The 18227-nt window shown below is 43.9% G+C and overlaps 1 protein-coding gene across 2 annotated transcripts in view; it reads left to right on the top strand.

Moving 5' to 3' along the window:
* Positions 1-18227, top strand: part of adam11 (ADAM metallopeptidase domain 11) — a 145282-nt gene that overhangs the window by 87806 nt on the left and 39249 nt on the right. For both annotated transcript variants that reach the window (XM_055657337.1, XM_055657336.1), the window contains exons 10-14: positions 367-438; positions 2278-2444; positions 10948-11032; positions 11484-11574; positions 14440-14491. In XM_055657337.1, coding sequence (XP_055513312.1) covers positions 367-438; positions 2278-2444; positions 10948-11032; positions 11484-11574; positions 14440-14491 — 467 coding nt within the window. The remainder of the gene's footprint in view (positions 1-366; positions 439-2277; positions 2445-10947; positions 11033-11483; positions 11575-14439; positions 14492-18227) is intronic.

The following is an 18227-nucleotide window of genomic DNA, read 5'->3' as shown; positions in this document are numbered from 1 at the left end:
GATAGGTGACGATTCAGATCAGGACCCTTCTTCAAACTGATCACTTTTCCTCTAGTTCAGACTGAGAAACTAGATGTACAGCATCTTATATTACACTCGGTAGACTACAGTCTGATGGCATGAACATTGAGGGAAGAAAATAGAATAATACAGCATTACCACAAGAACAGGCCCTTTGGCCCGAATGTTTGTGCCGAACATGATGCCAAGTTAAACTAATCTCTTCTGATTACATGTGACCCGCTCCCACTCCTAAAGAACTTCAAAGAATTTGCATCTGTATTTTGCTTTGTTCATGTTTTATTGCTATTTAATCTGCTTATTTAGTATTTCACTTGCATTAAACCTTGGTATTTTACTCAACAGTTTTCCAAGAAGCGTTACTCTGTCTCCCTGACAAGTAACTTTGCCAAATCGGTTGTGAACTTTGCTGATGCTGTAAGTACTTTCATTAAACTCATTTTCCCCTTGTGTAGAGAACATTGATTAGGGATGCTCTGTTCAACACATTACGCCAGGGTTACAAGTCCCCTGATTGTAAACCAGACACTCCAGTTTTTGAATGGCATTTTTAACAATTTGAATGTCTGAAAGAACCACCAAGTAATATTTATTTTTCCATTTATATTTTGCTACTGGTAATATAGAGGCATCAATTCTAAAGACAAAAAAACATAGAAACATAGAGTAGGCCATTCAGGCCTTCGAACCAGCACCGCCATTCAGTATGATAATGGCTGATCATCCAAAATCAGCAACCCGTTCCTGCATTCTCCCCATATTCCTTGATTACATTAGCCCGAAGAGCTATATCTAACTATCTCATCCTTGATGAGACTTTAGACTTGAGAGATGGAGCCCTTTGACCCACCGCGTCTGTTCCAGTTTATGTTGATTTTCAGTGACATGGTAATGAAATTATAAAATTAGCACGACATGTTTGAAATTCTAAGCATTATCCCAGTTTCTGAGTGATATTAGATGGTAAAATGGTAATTCTGAGGAATACTGGGGAAAAAATTGAGTATACTAGAATGACTTAATCCAGTGAGCAATCTGTGATGAGCTATTTGTCCAGAAGCAAAATGACGGTGGTACTGGAATAAACTGTATCAATATTCCCACGCTATGCGGAGACACAGGTCAACTAAGTTCTTGTGCCTGGCAATTTTACATGTATGTATGTATCTGCGTGAATCCATTGAGAACATGGTGAAGTTTAATATTTTGAGGGTTTTCCTTCAAGGAATGTTATTCAGGAATATTCACTGTGTGTGGGCACTGAACTCTTGGATGAATCTGCAGAGGAATTAAAGACAAAAGATATCACATTTTGAAAGCAGCATCGTGGTAGATACGTTGTACATACATTTATACTTCATTTCCCTTATTTGTACTTTTTCGATCTTAACAGCTTACCAGTGTAGATGGTGAAAGGAAGGAAAACTTGAGTGAGGTGTGGAGGCTGCTGTGAGGCCCACAAAATAAAATGGTGATTGAGAGAGGTGGGTGTTTTGGGGAGATAGAAAAGGTTTTAAACTGAAGGTAGATGACCCAGTAATATTTGTTCCAGGGATACCTTTTTAAGAGAGGAATGATCAAAGCGAATTATTTAGTTTTGTGTAGTTTTTTGTCACGTGTACTGCGTTACAGTCAAAAGCTTTTGTCACATGCTAACCAGTCAGCGGAAAGACAATACATGATTCCAATCGAGCCATTCACCGTGTACAGATCCATGATAAGGGAATAATGTTTAGTGCAAGATAAAACCAGTAATCAAAGATAGTCCGAGAGTCTCCAATAGTTCATAAGATGAAAAGTGATAGGAACAGAATTAGGCCATTCGGCCCATCAGGTCTACTCCGTCATTCAATCATGGTTGATCTATCTCCCCTCCTAACCCCATTCTCCTGACTTCTCCCCATAATCAAGAATCTATCTATCCCTGCCTTAAGTAACTGACTTCCACTGCCTTAAATAGCTTAAATCCATCCTTCTATGGCAAAGAACTCCACAGATTCAACACACTTTGTTGTTTGGTTGTTCAGCACTTTTCTCTCATTGTGGTAGGATGGTTCAGTTGCCTAATAACAGCTGGGAAGAAACTGTCCCTGAATCTGAAGGTGTGGATTTTCACATTTTTACTTAATGTCCGTAAGACTCTATTACCAACTGACATACTGGCAGAACTGTTTGTTAGGGAATATTTCTAAACAAGAGAGAAATGTCCAATATGTACCTTTATTGCATTGTTGATATGTTTGTTTTATTTTTTAGATTTATAAGGGACAACTGAATACGCGGATCGTGCTTGTTGCTATGGAAACATGGGCAACTGGAGACAAAATGGACATTAATGAAGATCCAATGGTTACACTGAGAGATTTCATGGAATACCGAAGGGACCATGTCGGTGATCACAGTGATGCCTTTCATATGTTTTCGTACGTCCTGTCCCATATTATACATTCTTTATTTTGTAAATGACAGGGAAATCCATGCACAATGTCAAGATATCCTAAACTACACTAGATTGAATGCAGTACTGTACATCAGTAGTACTGTATATAGTAGGTCACTGCTGGTAAGTAAAGGGCTTGTCCCACTTGGCGATTTTTTTCAGCGACTGCCGGCATAATTGACTGACTAATCAGGTCACCAAAAATTTTGCGGCATGCCGTGGTGGTGACACGGTGTGACACGGCGTGATGATGTATTGACGCGCGGTGTTTTTTCAAGTGTCGCAACATTTTTTTTCTCGCCGCTGGATTTTGAAATGTTCAAAATCTTTTGGCGACACATTGATATGACGCCGGCAGTCATAGAAAAAATCGCCAAGTGGGACAGGCCCCGAAGGAAAACAACATCCAATTTGCACAAAGCAACATGATAGTGACTGCTCATAAATGTTATTGGCTGAAAGATCAACATTTGTTAAGATGTTGGGAGAATTTGCTCCAATTGCCTTCTGTGTAATGCCATGGCAACGTCCACAGTCGCCCGTGAGGGAAGATGGACCATTGTTTGGTTTATAGAGATACAGCATGGAAACAGACTCTTCAGCCCACTGAGTCCGTGCTGAACATCGATCACCCGTTCACATTATTCTACATTATCTCACTTTCTCATTCACTCCCTGCACACCAGTGGCAATATACAGAGACCAATTAACCTGCAAACCCGCATGTCCTTGGGATGTGAGATGAAACGCATGCAGCCACAGGGAGAACATCTAAACACCATTCTGACAGACTCCAAGGTCAGAATCGAACCTGGTGTCTATATCAGCTGTGCTATGGTACTGCCCTAACATAGAAGGGTTACTGACAATGATTGGGTTGGAACAAAGCCAGAGGTTGTCTATCCACCATTTTAGTTCCATTTTGGCTTGGATTGGTAGTGTCATAGGTCTGTCAAAGTGACCTGCATTGATTCTGAGAGCTTGTATTTTTGCTCTCTGTAAGTTTTGGTAATGTAGAGGTCCAAATTGTGTGGCTGGGAAAGCAGCCACCATTTTACCAATTACTTTTGCTACCAATCTGATGGATGGATTTCTGATGTCAATGAGGTTATTGCAAGCCTCTATTAAATCTCTAGCCTTTCCCTTAGGCAGAGTCACCGACATGTGAACTGAGTCAATGGTGAAACCCCAGATAGTCCATAGTAGTGGAAGGCGTTAGTTTAGATTTAACTGGATGGAAAATGAATCCCAGTTTTCCAAATAACTTTTTTGTGGCTGTTACAGTTTGTTTGGCCAATTCCAAATTTTGCCCACAATGAGTATGTCATCTAAATATGCCATGACCATGTGTGTACGTTTCCGTAGAAACGCTAGGGCTGGTTTCAAAATTTTTGTGAACAGCCTGGGGCTTATGATAACCCATCCAGTTGAATTTTAAGTAACATCTGTGGTCACCTCGTATAGGTACTGAATAGTAAGCATCTTTTAAATCGATGCTGGCCATTGGAGTAACCTTAGGAAATTAATTGTTAAGCAGTAACAAAGGTATCTAACTTTGCCAGATCTATGATGATGCGATAACCATCATCTTTTTTGTTTTTGATAAATATATTGGACACGAATTCTAATGGTTCGTGTTGAGTTTTCTCAATTACACCTTTTATGTAAAGCTGCTCCAGTTCAGCTTGCGCTTTTGATTTTCCTTTATCAGAAAGCACGAACATTTGGTTCAGTATATGTTGAACTGGAGGGCTGTACTTGTGTATAAGCTCTATTGTATATCCCTGGATACTGCTTAAGATGTAAGTATCGGTTGTTATCATGCTCCATGCATTCAGAAAGAGTGTAATCTCCACCCAACCTCCGTGCTCCCTGTATCTTATAGGGAACCAGACCCACCTACCTCCATAGTTACCGGTGGCAGGTTTACTTTTTGTAGGTTCTTCGCTGCTGTTGTCGTGCTGGGGTCTAGATTTTCGGTCTTCCCAAGAAGGCCAGCCTGGGCCATGGCCTAAAAAGACTCATGTTTTGGGTACCGGGCCTTCGAGCTTTCACCAGTTCTGCTGGTGGGTGCGTAGGGGTGCTGTCTTTGGCCGTAGTGCATTCCAGTAGGTTCTCTCGTTCCTGCCCCCCCTGCACACTTGTCTTTGCTTCTGCGGACCCCTCTTCCAGGTCAACCCAGAACTGACCCGCAGTGCTCCCCTCTGGTGAGGTAGAAGCACTGTGCAGCCCTTCAAGAGGTACTGCTGTGGGTTTATCATAGGGCCCACAGTGACCCGACTCCATCTCCCGGAGTCTGTCACGTTGGAGCAAAGCTCCATACACCGCTCCATCCGGCTCCAGCGCTCTCGGGCGCTGGCCGCCCGCGGTTGTTCAAAGTCGGACTCCTCTGAGTCCACGACCTTGTTTGTTTTGTGTCTAGCCTTTCCGCCCGGCCGCGTGGATCTGGCCGGTGCGGAGGCGACATCGGGCACAGCTGATCCCACTATCGGTGATCCGAGTGCTGCTGGCTACTGTTGGCTGCCCGCTGCTCCGCGGTCCTCCCTCTCCAGCTTTGTCCTTACTGCCCTTCCGTGGAGTGGATATGGCTGGTGTGGAGGCGATATCGGGCACAGCTGATCCCATCTAGCCCACCAGCTTTGTCGCAGCCCGTTGGTTTCTGCACCTGCAATCAGCATGGTAAATACAAAAAAGACCGCAGCTCTTACCTGCAGGTCCAGGTTAAATTGTTGCTACGGGTGAACGTCGTTCCACACCGTCTGCTGCAGTTATTGACAAAAGTCGACGGCCCCATTTAAATAGTCTCCCGCCCGGCCGTAGTGTTCTGGCCGGCGTGGGACCAAAAGTCGGCACAGCTGATCCCTTACGGGGTTGTGCCTTCAGCTGCTGCTGGCTCCCGCAACTTCGCGGTCCTCCCCAGCCAGCTTCCTAGCAGCACTTGTGGACACTGTTTTGTCCAGCTTCCCCCCCTGTGAAAAACCCAGCGCGGGGAACATTAATTTTGCTTCCCTCTCCCGCCCGGCCGGGCCCGGTGCGGGAGCGAAGTCGGGCACAGCTGTTCCCATTACGGGAGATTAGCGTGCCTTTGGCTGCTGCCGCTGGCTGCCCGCAACTCCGCGGTTCTCCCCCGCCAGCTTTCCCGCAGCCTTCATAGATCCGGTCCATGTCTCCACCTAAAAGGTAAGTGCAAAGGAACGTAGAGTCTTCTTACCTGCTGTTCCCGACTTTCAAATTCTGGAACGCAGAGTCTGCTTACCTGCTGTTCCCGGCTTTCAAATTTTGCCGCTAAGGGAACGTCATTCCCCCTGCTGTGACTCGTTGCAATGCGTGTAGCGATATGACACGCATGCGTCCTGGCGGGGTTCTTCACATAGTCACTCACGTGACTCCGAAGTAAAATCACATTAGTTATTTCACATTGATAAGTTTTAGAGCCAGCTTTCATTTTATTGCCATAGTTTAGAGGGACATGGACCAAACGTGGGCAGGTGCGACTAATGTAGATGGGCTTCTTGGTCTACATGAGCAGACAATAGACAATAGGTGCAGGAGTAGGCCATTCGGCCCTTCGAGCCAGCACTGCCATTCAATGTGATCATGGCTGATCATCTCCAATCAGTACCCCTTCTCCCCATATCACCTGACTCCGCTATCTTTAAGAGCCCCATCTAGCTCTCTCTTGAAAGTATCCAGAGAACCGGCATCCACCGCCCTCTGAGGCAGAGAATTCCACAGACTCACAACTCTCTGTGAGAAAAAGTGTTTTCTCGTCTCCGTTCTAAATGGCTTACCCCTTATTCTTAAACTGGGGCCCCTGGTTCTGAACCCCCCCAACATCGGGAACATGTTTCCTGCCCCTAGCGTGTCCAAACCCTTAACAATCTTATATGTTTCAATAAGATGCCCTCTCATCCTTCGAAACTCCAGAGTATACAAGCCCAGCCGCTCCATTCTCTCAGCATATGACAGTCCCACCATCCCGGGAATTAACCTTGTAAACCTATGCTACACTCCCTCAAGAGCAAGAATGTCCTTTCTCAAATTGGGCTGAAGGGCCTATTTTTGTGCTGTATGACTCTGACTCATACAGCACGAAGAAGAGTCTTTGATCTGAGATATTGGTTTTGTTTCGCTGTCTGCAGACGTGTCTGACCTGCTGAGCATTTCCAGTATTTTCTGTTCTTGTTTCAAAAATAATTGAGTTCCCTTGGTTTACTTTCTATCAATATGGTGATATGATAATGGGGTTATTAACAGTTGTCACCATCAGTCTGAACAAGGGTCCTGACCAGTTCTCCGGTTTGTTTTATATTGGGGGGGGGCGGGAGAAACTTTTATTTCAGTTACTTACCTTGCCGGAGGCGTGATGTTTCTCGATCGCCTCTCCGGTCGCTCTGCAGCCTACAATCGATGGAGGTGGAGGCCTCCTTGGACTGACCTTGGGCCCCACTGCGGGTCGCAGACTTAATATTGGAGCCAATGACTTGCCTGGGATTGCTCCAACCGCGGCCTGCGGACTTACCGTTAAGAGCTCGCAGTCTCGGGAGAAGCCGAGTTGGGAGCTCCGACGATGCAGAAGCTCGACCAGCCCCAACCTGCGGGGGGTGGAAGATTCAACCTTCACGTGGTCCGCCCTGTTTCAACGAATGCATTCAACCTGGCGTGCACAATCAAGTAAGATCAAATAGAACAATTTGTCCTACAACTTTAGGCTGTGCACGCCATACGCAAGAAACATAGAAACATAGAAATTAGGTGCAGGAGTAGGCCATTCGGCCCTTCGAGCCTGCACCGCCATTTAATATGATCATGGCTGATCATCCAACTCAGTATCCCGTACCTGCCTTCTCTCCATACCCTCTGATCCCCTTAACCACAAGGGCCACATCTAACTCCCTCTTAAATATAGCCAATGAACTGGCCTCGACTACCCTCTGTGGCAGAGAGTTCCAGAGATTCACCACTCTCTGTGTGAAAAAAGCTCTTCTCATCTCGGTTTTAAAGGATTTCCCCCTTATCCTTAAGCTGTGACCCCTTGTCCTGGACTTCCCCAACATCGGGAGCAATGATCATATTGAATGGCGGTGCAGGCTCGAAGGGCCGAATGGCCTACTCCTGCACCTAATTTCTATGTTTCTATGTTTCTATGTTTCTACCTTGTCAAAAGCCTTCTGGAAGTCCAGATACACCACATCCACTGGTTCTCCCCTATCCACGCTACTAGTTACATCCTCGAAAAATTCTATAAGATTCGTCAGACATGATTTACCTTTCGTAAATCCATGCTGACTTTGTCCAATGATTTCACCACTTTCCAAATGTGCTGCTACCCCATCTTTAATAACTGACTCTAGCAGTTTCCCCACTACCGATGTTAGACAAAGTGGTCTGTAATTCCCCGTTTTCTCTCTCCCTCCCTTCTTAAAAAGTGGGGTTACGTTTGCTACCCGCCAATCCTCAGGAACTACTCCAGAATCGAAAGAGTTTTGAAAGATTATTACTAATGCATCCACTATTTCTGGAGCTACTTCCTTAACATAGAAACATAGAAATTAGGTGCAGGAGTAGGCCATTCAGCCCTTCGAGCCTGCACCGCCATTCAATATGATCATGGCTGATCATCCATCTCAGTATCCCGTACCTGCCTTCTCTCCATACCCCCTGTTCCCCTTAGCCACAAGGGCCACATCTAACTCCCTCTTAAATATAGCCAATGAACTGGCCTCAACTACCCTCTGTGGCAAAGAGCTCCAGAGATTCACCACTCTCTGTGTGAAAAAAGACTTAATATTGAAGCCAATGCCTTAAGTACTCTGGGATGCAGCCTATCTGGCTCTGGGGATTTATCGGCCTTTAATCCATTCCATTTACTCAACACCACTTCCCGGCTAACCTGGATTTCACTCAATTCCTCCAACTCCTTTGACCCGCGGTCCCCTGCTATTTCCAGCAAATTATTTATGTCTTCCTTAGTGAAGACGGAACCAAAGTAGTTATTCAATTGGTCCGCCATATCCTTGCTCCCCATGATCAACTCACCTGTTTCTGACTGCAAGAGACCAACATTTGTTTTAACTAATCTCTTTCTTTTCACATATCTATAAAAACGTTTGCAGTCAGTTTTTATGTTCCCTGCCAGTTTTCTTTCATAATCTATTTTTCCTTTCCTAATTCAGCCCTTTGTCCTCTTCTGCTGGTCTCTGAATTTCTCCCAGTCCTCCGGTATGCTGCTTTTTCTGGCTAATTTGTACGCATCATCCTTCGCTTTGATACTATCGCTGATTTCCCTTGTTATCCACGGATGTACTACCTTCCCTGATTTATTCTTTTGCCAAACTGGGATGAACAATTTTTGTAGTTCATCCATGCAGTCTTTAAATAAAAAGAAGAAGAAGAAGAAGAAGAAGCCCCAATGCAGGGTTCGATCACCCGGCGCGGGGGAGCTGACATCCCCCCGATGCAGGAGCTGGATCGCCTCGACACGGAGGGCCCAAAACACCACCGACTACGGGATTCAAGATCGTCCCGTCAACAGAGGGCTCGAGCCCCCCGACCTCGGGAGAGCTAAGGGAAGAGATTGAACTTTTTTTTGCCTTCAATCAAAGTGAGGAATGTGGAGGAGTCACTGTGGTGGATGTTTATGTTAAAATGTATTTTGTGTTTTCTGTTACATACTTGGCTAATAAAGCATTATTGTAATTTTGATTATGATTACCGAACCCAATTAACCTACAAACCTGTACGTGTTTGAAGTGTGGGGGGGAACCGTAGCACCCGGAGAATACCCACGCAGGTCACCGGGAGAATGTACAAACTTCGTACAGACACGGCTGTGGATAAATGAAGGGAGGTACCAGGATGATTTGACCTAAACAGGTCTTTATAGTCACGCTATCAGCATCAGGCCTATTTTTAGTGACAGCAAGTAAGATTGATTTGAGCTGTTTTGACTCATGATGTAGTTCTTAGGGTTAATGGAATCAAGGGATATGGGGGGAAAGCAGGAACGGGGTACTGATTTTGGATGATCAGCATGATCATATTGAATGGCAGTGCTGGCTTGAAGGGCCGAATGGCATTCTCCAGCACCTATTTTCTATGTTTTTTTTATGTTCCTGTGATAAAAGTTCTGTCTCTCTTTGAACTACAGCAAACATATAGCTGGTGGAAAAATGTAATCACTTGCAATCACTTGCTTGTGGAAAGAGAGTTCAGAAATGTCAACCGTAGCGTAACTTTAATAATCTGCTACACGATTTGTCACACACACTGTTTAGAGGCTTTTATTTGCATGCCGCTTTGCTCCTAATATTAATATTAATTGTGTCCTGGGTTTTGAACTGAGCATTAATTAATTTATAACAGTGGATGGCTTCTTATGAACATCACTATCATTATAGATAAATATATTTTTGGACTTAATTTGTATTTGGTTTAATAAGCTGTGTGAGGTTGAGTTTTCAGTAGTTTGACACATCAGTGAGGGGAAATATTTCAGTCCATAGGTATAGGAGGGAGGGAGGGGGAGGGAAGGGGAGAGGGAGGAAGGGAAGGGGGGAAGGAGGGAGGGATCTGTTCATCCTTTGGAAGAATACTGTAAGTAATTGTTCTATCTGAAGATACTAAAGGAATTTAATGATGAGGTCAAAGTGAACTCTCAGCTTGGCCAAAGATCATTGAGCTAGACTAATGAGAAATCTTTGAGGAGATTTTCTTCCTCTGTAAAAGTCCACATGATGATTCCACGAAGACTCATACGGCCGCCATTTTTGGCCACCACTTTCAGAGCCCCCCTCCGCCGTATGAGTGCGGAGGATTTTCTCCGTCGATGAAAAATTAGAGACATATTAATGTTTTTACAAAATTCCCCATTCTCTCTGCTGCCCCCGCTGGCGGCAGGGGGAGGGACTATAAAACCAGGAAGTGTCGTGCCTCACTCAGTCTCTGCCAGACCCAGGAAGCGAGAGGGTCACGGCTCTATGAGCTGCGAATAACACTGAACGCACGTCTACTCCACGGTGAGTCCCCTCGATGCGGCTGTAAAGTGGCTGCAGCACTTTTTAAAAAGTTTGTGTTCACAAAATGAATTTTGGTTGTCGGGTGTCTGCAGCCCAATTGTTTGCCTTGGCTTGGCTTTTAAAATCATTGCAACAGTTGGATGCCTGCCCAAGCATCCATACGGCCCACAATGTCTATACTAGCCCTCTGGAAACCAGTACCTTCAGCCCGCAACACCCATACTAGTGCAACAGACAGCCCCCCCCTTCCCCCCCACTGGCGAGTAGTATTGGAATTGATGTAGAGGCGGAATATTGTGCTGGTGACGAGCCCTCCCGTGTGTCTAGTTAAGTTTAGTATATATTTAAAATAAATTCTTCAAACAATTTTTCAAATAAAAATTAATTTCAGAAATGAAAATGTCATGAGTTGTTATCGTGCATTGACAATCTCAAGCACAATGTCATATTGTGTTCTCTTGTCCCCAGAGGCCGCATGTTTCAATCCAGCCACAGTGCAACGGCCTACATTGGAGGAATCTGCTCTCTATCTAAAGGAGGAGGCATTAATGAGGTTTGTAGCTTTTGTTTGTGTTCTACTATCGCAGATTTGTTTAAATCCTCCACCCCCCTCCCCCCCACACCACCATTAGGACCAACTGTTCATTCAACATACAATGCAAAGCACACATATTCTAGTTAACTTTGACTAGTCTATTACAGTCTGCAACTATTCATGGTAACAGGGAAATCATCAATTAACCTTCTTGCCATGAGATCCTTCCAGGCAATTACAAAAATCTATAAAAAGGCACAAAGTGCTGGAGTAACTTAGAGTGTCAGGCAGCATCTCTGGAGGATGTGGCTCGATCCTGATCCAAATTAATTAATTGTGTGGCCTGAGGAAGGCTGATATATCACCTATCCATGTTCCCCAGAGATGCTGCCTGGCTCCCTGAGTTACTCCAGCACCTTATGTCTTTTGTTGCTGTACTTTGCTTGATCTTTGATGCTCTTTCTTTCAGAACGGAAATATTGCTGCAATGGGTGTCGCTCTGGCACAAAGCTTGGGCCAGAACCTTGGAATGATGTGGAGTACCCAGCAGGCAGGACCCAGTAAGTAGAGGGCTGTTAAACAGAGGGGTTGGTGTGCGGACTGTTGCCAGTCATTGTGTGTGTGGGGGGGGGGGGAGAGTCGGGATCGGACTATTCTGTGTTGGCTTCCTGTTGATCGTCAGGTTTGGGTGCGTGGTGGTAGTCAGATGTAAGAGCGTTTTGGGTTGGGTCCAGGGTCGGTGGCAAGGGAAAGAGTTCATGAGTTCATAAGTGATAGGAGTAAAATTAGGCCATTCAGCCCTTCGAGTCAACTCCGCCATTCAATCAAGGCTGATCTATCTTTACCTCTTAACCCCATTCTCCTGCATTCTCCCCATAACCCCTGTCATCCCGTTGAAAGAGGTTATGTCCAGGGATCATAAGATCCAGGGACAAGTGAGTGAGGTGAAGGAGGAGTGGAGGGTGTGGAGATTGGCAGAGAGGGAGTCTGGAGATCCGTACTTGGAGCATGGAGCGTTGTTGGGTGCCATTGCACATGTCCAAGATCTTCTGAGGTCGTTGTTAAACACATTGAGGATCCTGCTATATAAAATGATGGACTTTGTGATCTACACGTTAAAGCCCCCTCGTTTAAAAAGGACCGTTCAGGGTGACACTGGTTCTTGAAATTATTTGGGGGAAAAGGCAAGGAGGTAGAACAGTAATTGGGACTTTGATGCTGTTCTGGATTATCAGAAGTAATTCGTATTAATTTTTTTTTTAGATGTTACGCGGGATTATAATTACCTTTTTAGTGAAACTCAATAGGTTGGAAGGTAGTGCAGGAAACGGGGACCTGGTCAGATGAACCTGAGCGTTGGAATTGGATCGCTGACGAGTTTAAAGATAGCATTGAAATCAGGGTCACAGCCATTTTCAAGGGAGGGTAGGAAATAGGTCCTAGTGAGGTGAAAGAGAGCATGAGAACTGGGACGTGGATAAGTTGAAAAGGAGTGCAGCAAGCAGTACCCTGTGAGCTAAATACCCAGTAATCGGGATTTCTGTATAGAGAGAGATTGCAGATACTAGTATCCAGAGCATAAAACAAACTACTGGATGAATTTAGCCGATCAAAAATAATCTGTGGAGCCAAAGGGATTTCCAAATAATTGGATGTTATTGGAATTTCTCTGTATGAGGAAATAGTTCCCAAAACCATTAACTTTCTATGTTCATAAGTTCATCACTTTTTTTTTTTAAATATTTTTATTAGAAGCAATGTACAGTCGTATAAACCGTGGCATATAACATAATACATTTTGTGTACAACTTCTTATTTTAAATTTAACAATAGAGAAATAACCGAAGCAAGAAAAAGAGAGAAAATAAAAGATTAAGGAAAGTAGTGATGTGTAAGCCCCAGAAGTTAACAATTGATAATTTGTGGAAGGATAGAGAGAAAGAACCCATAAAGATGTTTTTAAAAAAAGGAGAAAACAAGAAAGGAAAAACAGAAAAAAAAAAATAAAAGTAAAAAAAAAACAGAAAAGAAAAGGGATATACCTACTTCATATCTTTCCACACCCCTCACCCAGTTCTGAAATGGTTAATTTTCAAGGTTATGTTGCACCATAATATATTTGTAATAAATCGATGAAAGGACACCATATCTTTAAGAATTGTTCTGATTTTCCTGCTAGGTCGAATCTCATATCTTCGAGATGTAACATTTCAGACATGCTTGTGATCCACATTTTAAGCGTTGGGATGGGCGCATTTTTCCAACGTTTTTTTGCCGTTATCAAGCCATAGTTAAACCAATTTTGAAATGACCTTTGAAAGGTGATGAAATGTTCATCACCTTTCATTTGAAAATGAAGCACATTTGACCAAATTTAATCTCTGGAATTAGAGAGCCAAATTCCCTGGTTCAAGAACTAAGGATCCTGCTTGGATGGAAATGCCAAATTGTGCTTCAATTTCCTCTGAGGTTCATTCCATAGAGTCATCCAGTCATGCAGCACAAAAACAGGCCCGTTGGCCCAACTTGTCCATACCAGCCAAGATATCCCCTCTAGGCTATTCCCATTAGCCTGAGTAGCACCTATCCCTCTAAACCTTTCCTATCTATGGACTTATCCAAGTGCCCTTTAAATGCTGTTATAGTACCTGCCTCAATGACCTTCTCTGGCAGCTCATTCCATATATCACCACCCTTTGAGTAAAAATGTTGCCCCTCAGGTGCCTATTTAATCTTGCCCGTCTCACCTTAACCCATATGGTGGAACGGTGGTGCAGTGGTAGAGTTGCTGCTTTACAGTGCCAGAGAACCGGGCTCCATCCTGACTACAGGTGCTGTCTATAAGGAGTTTATACATTCTCCCTGTGACCGCGTGGGTTTTCACCGGGTGCTCCGGTTTCCTCCCACACTCCAAAGACCTGCAGGTTTGTAGGTTAATTGTCTTGGTAAAATTGTAAATTGCTCGTGTATAGGATGGTGCTAGCTGAACAGCGTGGACTCAGTGGGCAGAAGGACCTACTTCTGAATCAGTGGGCAGAAGGACCTATTTCCGCGCTCTATCTCTGAAGGCTAAAGTAGTCTCTAAGGTTCATGATACCCCTACCTTGGGTAAAAGGCTCTGTGCTTTCAACCTATCCATTCTCCTCATGATCATATACACCTCTATAAGATCACCCTCCGATGGAAAAATAGAATTCTGGAGATCCATTCCAACCAACTTGCGGCCTATATCAAAGGAGATTTAACATTGGAGAATTGGGCATTGACTTAATGGCTGATCGAAGGTAAAGTACCGTCATCTTTCTGAATCATAATCGCTGCAATGTTTCACAGATCATATGAAATGTATTTATCATATGCCATTCTGCACATTGAAACCATTGCATCTGCACTTCAACTGTTCCATGTTTTATTTCTATTCACAGATAATTGCCGGTGTCCTGATGTCTGGCGTGGTTGTATAATGGAGGATACAGGGTAAGATGGGTCAATCATAGCTAATCTATTATTCCGTCACAACCGCATTGTCCTGCCGTCTCCCCATTATCTGTGTTGCCGTGCCAATCAAGAACCGTTGTTTAAAAATACCCAATGTCTTGGCCTTCACAGCCAACTGTGGCAATGAATTCCACAGATTCACCACCCTCTGACTAAAGAAATTCCTCCTCATCTCCATTATAAAGGTATGTCCTTTAATTCTGAGAAACCCAATCATCCCGGGATCATTCTTGTGAACCTTTCTGGACCTTCTCCAAAACTAGTACATCCTTCCTCAGATATGGGTCTTAAACTGCCCTCAATATTCCAAATGTGGTCTGACCAGCGCCTTATAAAGTCTCAGCATTATCGCCTTGCTTTTATATTCTGGTCCCCTCGAAATGAATTAGCTAAAGAAGGGTCTCGACCTGAAACATCACCCATTCCTTCTCTCCAGAGATGCTGCCTGTCCCACTTTTTGTGTCTTCCCTCGAAATGAATGTCTGCTTTGCATTTGCCTCCCTTACCGCCGACTCAACTTGCACATTAACCGTTCAAGAGTACTGCACCAGAACTCCCAAGTCCCTTTGCATCTCCGATTTCTGAATCCTATCCCCATTTAGAAAGAAGTCTATGCCTTTATTCCTTCTACCAAAGACTATGAGTACACCTTGCTACATGCTCCTCCATTTGCCACTCATTTGGCCACTTTGCAAATTTGTCCAAGTACTAACATAGAAACATAGAAACATAGAAAGTAGGTGCGAGAGTAGACCACCAGGTCCGTCGAGCCCGCACCGCCATTCGCTCATGGCTGAACACTAAACAGACACACTTACCCACAAACAGTAGACACAAGACACAGAACACAAGACACTACCCTCCCCTTTATACCGCTATCACCCCTCTCCACCCCAAGAACCTCGTGATCTCCTGGGGGAGGCAAAAAACCGGATAAAAACCCAGGTCCAATTCGGGAAAAAAATCCGGGAAATTCCTCTCCGACCCCAATCCAGGCGATCGACACTTGTCCAGGAGATCACTCAGGTCTTACTATACTAACCATACCTAGGTCCATATCCCTGCCCTCTCCCCGTAGCCCCTTATCCCCTTGGCAGCTAAAAAACCATCTATTTTAGTCTTAAATATATTTAAAGTTTCTGCTTCCACTGCTCCCTGGGGCAGTGAATTCCATAAATTAACCACCCTCTGGGTGAAGAAGTTCTTCCTCATCTCAGTTTTAAAAGAGCCCCCCCTTATTCTGCAACTATGTCCCCTAGTTCTAGTTTCCCCGATCATTGGGAACATCCTCGGTGCATCCACCCGATCAAGGCCCCTCACGATCTTATATGTTTCAATGAGATCGCCTCTCATTCTTCTAAACTCCAAAGAGTAGAGTTCCAGCCTACCTTTCCTCATATGTCAATCCCCTCATTGCAGGAATTAATCTTGTAAACCTTCGCTGCACTGCCTCCAGGGCTAGTACATCCTTTCTTAAGTATGGACCCCAGAACTGTACACAGTATTCCAAATGTGGTCTCACTAATACTGTGTACAGCTGCAGCAAGACCTCCGTGTTTTTATACTCAATCCCCCTAGCAATAAAGGCCAAAACTCCATTGGCCTTCCTGATTGCTTGCTGCACCTGCATACTAACTTTCAGTGATTCATGTACTAATACCCCTAGATCCCTTTGCGTTGCATTACAACGCAGCTCCTCCTCATTTAGAAAATAACTTGCCCTATCATTTTTTTTCCCAAAGTGAATGACTTCACATTTATTAGTATTAAATTTCATCTGCCAAGTTGTTTCTCCTGCAGCATCTCTGCTTGCTCAACACTACCCTCCCCTCCACTTATCCTCAACCATCCACAAATTTGGCCACAGAGCCATCAATTCCATCATCCAGATCATTAACATATAACGTGAAAGTAGCGGATCCCAATACTGACTCCTACTACAGAACACCACTAGTCACCAGAAAAGCCCCCCCTTCATTCCCACTTCTTGCCTTTTACCAGCCAGTCAATCTTCTATCCGTGCTAGTACCTTTCCTCTAATACCATGGGCTTCTATCTTGTTTAGCAGCCTCACGTGTGGCACTTTATTACAGCATCCACTGACTCTCCTTTGTCTTTCCTGCTTGTTTCCCCCTCAAAAAACTCCAACAGATTTGTCAGGCAAGATCTCCCCTTAACAAAACCATGCTGGCTTTAGCCTATTTTATCACATGCTACCAAGTACCCTGAAGCCTCATCCATAATAATGGACTCTAAAATATTATCTACTGCAGAAATTAGATTGACTGGCCTATAATTTCCTTTCTTTTGCCTCGCTCCCTTGTGAAACAGCTAAATTACATTTGCGAATTTCCACTTCTCTGGAACCATTCCTGACTCTGGTGATTCATGAAAGATCACTACTAATGCTCCATAATCTCAACAGGTACCTCTTTCAGAACCTTGGGGTGTAGTCCATCTGATCCAGGAGACTTATCCACCTTCAGACCTTTCAGCTTCCCAAGCACCTTCTCCTGAGTAAGAGCATTGCACTCACTTCTGCCCCCTGACTCTCTCGAATTTGTTGATGTCTTCCACTGCGAAAACTGACGCAAAATACATTTTCAGTTTATCCGCCATTTCTTTGTTCCCCATTACTACTACTACGGCTTCATTTTCCAGCAGATCAATGTTCACTCTTGCCTCTCATTTACTCTTTATATATCTGTAAAAGCATTTAGTATCCTCTTTTCTATTAAACAGCAGGTTGAATCCTAACATATTATGATCACTGCCTCCTAGGTGTTTCTTCATCTTAAGCTCCCTAATCGTCAGGTTCATTACACAGCATTGTAATTATGCATTGTGTACGGACTCTCTTGGTCCTACTCTCATTCTGTCAAACCCCCAATATTTATATAAACAACTGACCAATATTTGGTATCCTGCCATCTGATATCTTTCATTGCCTCCTGCTTTGCCAAATTCTCTCCTGCGCCTTCCCTTTGAACAAATGAACATGCAAAAATGAAATCTGCATAAAGCACAAATATCCATCTGCCTGTTCCATGCTGAGGATGGGTGGAGTGTCACCACAAAGCACCTCCTCCCACCATCCTCACCAAGCCAAAATGCAATCTCTGGAAATGATTTTTAAGAAGGGAAAACATTCAAGGGTGCATGACAGAATCAAAACGTAGGAAACTAATCTCTGTATCCCTCAGGCAAAGTCAGTCCTGTAGTCCACAAGAAACAAATGTTCTTTATCTGCCAATAAATCTCTATAATCTGATATTGGATAAATGTTGATAACCAGTACATCAGGGTGCTGCTGATAGCAATAGTTTAGTCACAGTCTTGCATCGTTATTTATGCCACTGTCCTCTTTTATTTCCAATGCAGCAAAATATTTCAAATATCTACTTAATGATATTTTGCTCAGATGGAACCAATATTTTTAAAATTCTATTTTAGGTAGAAAAATTACTTTTCTTTGAAGCGCTGTGTCAAATAAATCACAATGATGATTTTGGTGTCTCGAGTGCACAAGTACATTACAGTACAAAGTGGGCCAATACAAATGAAAGCAATGTGCAGGTTTATGGTTGAAGTCATTCTTTAGATCCTGTATTATGTAATCACCGTTCAATTTCTAAGTGTAGGTTGCTATAGATCATAGACATGGGCACGCTAAATTTAGCCCTGCTTTGATTCACACTTGTAAAATGCAGTTTCT

This window comes from Leucoraja erinacea, chromosome 27, assembly GCF_028641065.1.
Source record: "Leucoraja erinacea ecotype New England chromosome 27, Leri_hhj_1, whole genome shotgun sequence".
Lineage (NCBI taxonomy): Eukaryota > Metazoa > Chordata > Chondrichthyes > Rajiformes > Rajidae > Leucoraja > Leucoraja erinaceus.
The sequence above is the reverse complement of the archived record's forward strand: the minus strand, read 5'-3'. Positions and strand labels throughout refer to the sequence as shown.